The sequence below is a fragment of the Sorex fumeus genome, unplaced genomic scaffold (genome assembly GCF_029834395.1).
Source record: "Sorex fumeus unplaced genomic scaffold, SorFum_2.1 ptg000106l, whole genome shotgun sequence".
Lineage (NCBI taxonomy): Eukaryota > Metazoa > Chordata > Mammalia > Eulipotyphla > Soricidae > Sorex > Sorex fumeus.
The window spans coordinates 3,533,790-3,540,286 of record NW_026606163.1 but is presented as its reverse complement, the minus strand read 5'-3'; the positions used below and the strand labels follow the sequence as shown (position 1 = coordinate 3,540,286).

The 6,497-nt window shown below is 53.0% G+C and overlaps 1 protein-coding gene across 1 annotated transcript; it reads right to left on the bottom strand.

Annotated features, from left to right (window-relative positions):
* Positions 1–213: 213 nt before the first annotated feature.
* LOC130042611 (uncharacterized) lies at positions 214–5,399 on the bottom strand. The gene is given in 4 exon segments (XM_056134767.1): positions 214–660; positions 662–3,415; positions 3,455–4,100; positions 4,135–5,399. Coding segments are annotated over 4 exon segments (5,112 nt in total).
* Between the last annotated feature and the right edge of the window lie 1,098 nt (positions 5,400–6,497).

Genomic DNA, 6,497 nt, shown 5'->3' with positions numbered 1-6,497 from the left:
CCTGTGGTTTGTTTCTCGCATCCTTAAAATACGGCAACGCATCTTCTAATGAGAAATACAGATCAGGAAAACATTGATTAAGGGGCGTAGCATTACAGACCGTGGTGTTCCAAATTTCATAGTTTTCTCCGCTTCGGATGACCCAAGTCTGCTTGAACGGTTGGTGAGGGTTGTCCGCGGGCTGTGCCTGGGGGGTGATGGCGAGCAGGATCATCAGGAACTGGAGGAATGATTGAGTGCGCCGCTCCCGTGTCCAGAAGCACCTCGCGCCAACCAGAGCTTGAGGGGATCCGAAGGGTGACGCCGCACGATCCATTGGTCAGCGGGACTTGGATGGGCTGAAGATCTGGCATCAAGGGCAGGGGCAGGCTTGAGATGGCTGCTGTGGATCCACGTAGAAATCCCGTCAACCTTGACTGCGGTAGGGGTGGTGAGGAGGACAAGATAGGGTCCTTTCCACCGGGGTTCAAGATTCCGGGCTTGATGCCTTCTCACGTACACCCAATCACCTACAGAATAGGGGTGGGGGGAGACAGAGCCTGGGCGATACTGATCAGAAAGTCCCTTCCATATGTGGCGCTGAATAGCCTCTAGCGCTTTAAGCCTGGCATTAGCTGAGCCGAGGTTTCAGTTAACACTCCCAGTCCGTGCTCAGTCATGGTTTTAAGAGGTGGGGCCCCCCGTAGAGTATCTCATAAGGGGTGAGATTGTTACGAGAAAGGGAAGGTGTATTTCGAGCGCGGAAGAGAGCGTAGGGTAAGAGCATCGTCCAATCTTTAACGCCAGTCTCTAATGCTAATTTTGTTAAGGTCTCCTTAATTGTTCTATTCATTCTCTCTACCTGCCCTGAGCTCTGGGGCCTATAGGCACAATGTAATTTCCAATCAAACCCCAAAGTCCTGGCCAGTCCCTGACTTACCTGGGCCACGAAAGCGGGACCGTTGTCGGAACCTATTACCTTAGGAAGTCCGAAGCGGGGAAAGATTTCTTCGAGGAGCTTTTTGGCCACCACCAGGGCGGTTTCCTTCTTCGTGGGGAAGGCTTCAGGCCACCCTGAAAAGGTATCTATGAAAACTAGCAGATACTTATTTCCATACCTGGCAGGAGATACTTCAGTAAAGTCCACTTCCCAGTATGTGCCAGGGCGGTCTCCTCGCAGACGTTCGCCCTGCGTTCCCTCAGTCCTTCGGGCATTCACCAACGCACAGGCTTCACAGGAAGCGACAATGTCTCGAGCTAGTTCTTTTGCCCGCCCTGGGGCAAGGGTGGGTAGCTCTTGATCCTTTAATAGTTCCAGTAGCACTCTGGTTCCTAAGTGGGTCAGGCGATGGGTGAATAGAAGGAACTCAGTTACCTTACTTTCGGCCTCATGTTCTCCAGCTTGCGGCAGGGTAGTTGTCAGGATATCTGCTGCTGGGATCTCCTGGAGAGCGGCCGCCCGCGCTTCTTCATCTGCCAGCCGGTTCCCGACCGCTATGGGATCGTCCCCCTTCTGCTGTCCAGGACAGTGTATGATAGCCAGGGCCCGCGGTAAATGGACAGCTTCAAGGAGATTAAGGATCTCGGCTTTGTTCTTGATGTCCTTGCCGGCGGAGGTCAGAAGGCCTCGCCGCCGGCAGATGGCGCCATGCACATGGGCCGTAGCAAAAGCATAGCGACTGTCCGTGTAAATGTTCACCCTTTTACCTTTCGCGAGCTCCAGTGCCTTGGTCAGGGCTATGAGTTCTGCTTTTTGCGCTGATGTTCCTGGTGGGAGAGGTGCTGTCCAGATCTTCCCTGTGGTTCCCACCACGGCTGCCCCGGCTCTCCTCTCCCCTTGCTGGAGAAAACTGCTGCCATCGGTAAAGAAAGTGTAATCTGCCTGCGGCAGGGGCGAGTCTTTTAGGTCAGACCGGACCCCAGTCTCCTCAGCCAAGATTTCTTGGCATGAGTGAAGAACATCTTGCCCATCCTCCACGGGGAGTAGAGTGGCAGGGTTAAGAGTAGCCGGATTGCCGAAGAAGACCCGTTCCTTATCTAGCAGGAGGCTTTGATAGTGAGTGATGCGAGCATTAGAGAGCCATCGGTCAGGGGGCTGCCTAATCACACTCTCGAGGGTGTGTGGAGCAACCAGAGTCACTTTTTGCCCTAGCGTGAGCTTGTCAGCATCTTTGAGCAGGAGAGCCGCCGCGGCAATAACCTTGAGGCATCGTGGCCATCCCGCGGCTACCGCATCTAGTCTCTTAGATAGATAGGCAACAGGGCGTTTCCATGGTCCCAAGGTTTGGGTCAGCACTCCTCTTGCCACTCCGCCTTTCTCTTCTATATACAGAGTAAAGGGCTTGCTAACATCAGGTAAGGCGAGCGCCGGAGCACTGAGAAGGGCCTGCTTGAGTTTATCAAAGGCCTCTTGTTGTTCTCTCCCCCACTCATAAGGAGTGTCTTTTTTAGTCAGGGGATATAGGGGAGCTGCCAAGTTGGCAAAGCCGGGGATCCAGAGACAACAGAACCCGGACGTTCCCAGGAACTCCCTCAATTCCTTCCGTGTTTGTGGCGGGGGTATCTGGGTCACAGTCCTTTTCCTGGCCTCCGTGAGCCAACACTTCCCGCCCGTAATCTTGTAGCCCAGGAATATTACCTCATTCCTGCAGAGCTGCGCTTTCTTTGCTGAGGCTCGGTATCCCAGGGAGGCAAGGGTCTTCAGGAGGGCCTTGGTTCCTTTTTCGCACTCGCCTTGGGTTTCAGCTGCTAGTAAAAGATCATCCACATACTGGAGCAATGTTAAAGTCTTATGAGTGGCGCGGAAAGACTGTAGGTCCTTGTGCAGGGCCTCATCAAACAGTGTAGGGGAGTTCCGGAAGCCCTGTGGAAGCCTGGTCCAAGTCAGCTGCCCCGAGATTCCCATATCAGGGTCGCTCCATTCAAAGGCAAACAGGGGCTGGCTATCTGGGTATAGTCGTAGACAAAAGAAGGCATCCTTAAGGTCCAATACAGAATACCAAGTCCTGGTGGGGCTGAGGGTGCTTAGTAAATTATAGGGGTTGGGCACCGTGGGATGAACAATCTCTACTCGGGCATTTACTTCCTGCAGGTCTTGGACTGGGCGATAGTCATTGGTGCCAGGTTTCCGAACAGGAAGCAGTGGCGTGTTCCACGGGGACCTACAAGGCTTCAACACCCCTAGTTGCAGTAATTTGATTATGTGGGGCTTTATGCCTTCCTTGGCTTCTAAGCTCATAGGATACTGTTTAACCTGAACAGGCGTGGCCGAAGTTTTTAATGAGACTACTATGGGTGGTTGGGCTGTGGCCAGCCCTAACCCCGCTGTTTCTGCCCAGGCCTCCGGAAACTCTTGTATCCAGTCCTCGACACCTTGGGTCTTTTCTAAAGATTCCTCAAAAAGTTTATATTTGTCATCTAAGCTTAGAGTCAGGGTCTTTAGTACCGGTGGGGTGGTTCCTTCTGCAGCCCTCACAATTGGATTGAGGAACTCGACCAGAGGGCCTGATTCAGTAAAGGTAATTCTTGCCCGTAATTTAGTTAACAGGTCCCGTCCCAATAGTGGGGCAGGACATTCGGGTAAGACCAAGAATGAATGGTGGACCCTTCCATTTCCCAAGTCCACTGTTCTCTGAGTAGTCCATGGTCGGAATCGGCTCCCGTTTGCTCCCCTCACTAGGGCGCGCTTGTGTGAAAGAGGTCCCAGTGGTTGTTGGAGAACAGAATGGACCGCGCCAGTGTCTATCTCAAAGTTTATAGGAGTCCCCTCCACCTTAAAGTTTACCCTGAGCTCGTGGAGGGGGTCCGAGCCCCATCCCCCCTAGTCCTCATCCAGTGCCAGCACCTCAGTGGGAAGAGGGCCCAGGCGCGTACCTCTGTTCTTCTTCTTCTTGGGGCAATCCTTGGCCCAGTGGCCTCTCTCTCTACAAAAGGCGCATTGGTCGGAGGCCAGTTTAGGCTTATTTCCCGTGCGCGGGCCCAGGTTTCCTCTACTATCTCCCTGAAATGCCCTATCCTGTACTACCACAGCGGCCAGGACCTTAGTCATTTCCCTGCTCCTTCTTCTGTCTCGTTCTTTCTCCTTTCTCTCTCTCTCTCTCTCTCTCTCTCTCTCTCTCTCTCTCTCTCTCTCTTCTTTCCTCCTTCTCCTCTTGCGTTTCCCTTTTATTAAAGACCTTGTTAGCCTCTGTCACTAAGTCCCGAAGAGACATATCCTGTAATCCCTCCATTCTTTGCAACTTTCTTCTGATATCAGTAGCAGACTGACCTATAAAGGCCATGGCTACTGAGGCCTGATGCTCCTCTGACGTAGGGTCAAAGGGAGTATACTGTCGGTAAGCTTCAAACAGCCTTTCTAGAAATAAGGAGGGGCTCTCGTCTGGTCCCTGTATCACTCCTCTTACCTTGGCCAAATTGGTAGGCTTTCGCCCTGCTTCCCGGAGACCCGCAGCTAGAGTCTGGCGATAAATTCGGAGATGTCTCCTACCTTCCGGTGAATTAGGGTCCCACTCAGGTCGTTTCAAGGGGGAGTATTCGTCAATGAGGTTCTGCAGTATGGTGGGTTGCCCGTCGGGTCCCGGCACATGTTTGCGAGCGTTGGTAAGGACAGCTTCCTTCTCTGCTGTAGTTAGCAGAGCAGTGAGGAGCTGCTGACAATCGTCCCAAGTGGGGCTATGTGAATTCATGACAGAGATGATGAGGTCAGTCAATCGGGTGGGGTCTTCCGAAAAAGGAGGGTTAAAGTTCTTCCAATTAAAGAGATCGGAAGTGGAGAAAGGCCAATACTGAAGGTAAGGCATCCGACCTCCCTGCCCATCGGGGATTTCTGTGCTGTAGGCTCGTAAGGGGAGGATAACTGCCTCGGCCTCAGTGGGGGGCCCTTCTCCCGCCCGGGGCTGAGCAGAGGTGTCAGGGGAACTTAGAGTGGGAGGCAGAGGTATAGGGGGAGGAGAAGACTGAGGAGCAGGTGCTGGCGATTGCAGGTAGGGCGGCGGTTCATCAAAAAGAAGGAGGTCCTGGGACTCTGGGAGGAGAGGTTTAGAGTTGTCAACATGGGCCGGAAGGGTGAGAGCTGGGGGTGGAGTGGTAGGGAGAGGGGTCAGTGCCGCCAGAGGAACCTGAAAGGACTTGACCCAGGGAGGGGGATGTTCGCATAGATCTTGCCAGACCAAAATGTAAGGCTCCTGGTCCGGGTGTCCTCGAGGGGCTGGCCGGTAGATGGCTCCCTTGACCTGGAGAACTGTTGGTAGGTGAAAGGATCCCTCAGAGGGCCAGCCAACCTGGAACCTTGGCCACTCTGCGGAACAAAAGGTCTGCCGTTTGGCCTTTTTAATAATCAGAGAAAGATTCCGAGCACGAGAGCGGACCTCTGACCAGTGGGAGAGGGTGAGTGAGAGGGGAGTAGACGGAGATTGTCCCATGGTTCCAAAGACGGTGTCTCGGTAGAGAAAAAGGACAAGCATGATCCAACCTACGAAAAAGAATGACGCAAGTGCAAGGCCTTTTGGAGAGGAAAGAAGAATAGAGAAGTAATAGAGCGGCCGATGATTTCTTCTTTGGCACACCAGATGCAGCCTCTCCGAGGCTACCACAAAAGAGGCCTCCAGGCGTCCCTGGCCCTCATCCACCTCCGGGGCGTCCCCCAGGGCTGCGGCCCGTGTCTATTCCCGACACGTCTGTCAGACACAAGGCTCGCACACACAACAGTGTGCTGCACACCACTGTCACTGTGCTGCACACCACTGTGCTTGTGCCACCGATCGGTTAAAATGGTACCGGAGAAACAAAGAGAAAGAAAGAGGCGCCTTAACTTACCCCGCGGCTCAATCCGGCGTCCCTGGGGCAGGGTCCTCGGTGATCTCGGTGGAACCTCCAAATGTTGGGATCAGGAGTTCCCTAGCCCTGGGAGGCGCGGAGAGACCAGATAGACACAATTCCTGCAGGAGTAAAAACGGGGTTTATTTAGACCAGCATGCTGGGGCTCCGCAGCATACCCCAAAATCGGGCAGTGGCTGAGAGCCCCGAGCTTCTTCAAAGGGGGTCTTATATAGGCTCTCATCAACCGTTACAACAAAACCTGCGCATTCCAAGGATCATAGATTCAAAAGTCAGTAGTTACATACATTGATTGTCAGTGGCACAAGCAAGGTTATAGCCGGAATCATTAAGCCTTTAGTGAGAATTGCCAGGAATGGGCAATTTCCCCCAACCACCCTCATCCTGAGCTATCCTTTACCCAAGTCTGCAGGGTGCTTTAGTGAGACAATCCATTCCAGGATCGGGCAATTTCCCCCAACCACCCGCATCCTGAGTTGTCCTTTACCCAAGTCTGCAGGGTGCTTTAGTGAGACAATACATTCCAGGAACAGTAAATACACCTGAATCCTGTCAGGAGAGTAGCCAAGCAGTTTTACAGAAAACAATGTTGCAAGTTAGCTGAAGCACAAGCAGTTTTACAGAAAGCAATGTTGCAAGTTAGCTGAAGCACAAGCAGTTTTACAGAAAGCAATGTTGCAAGT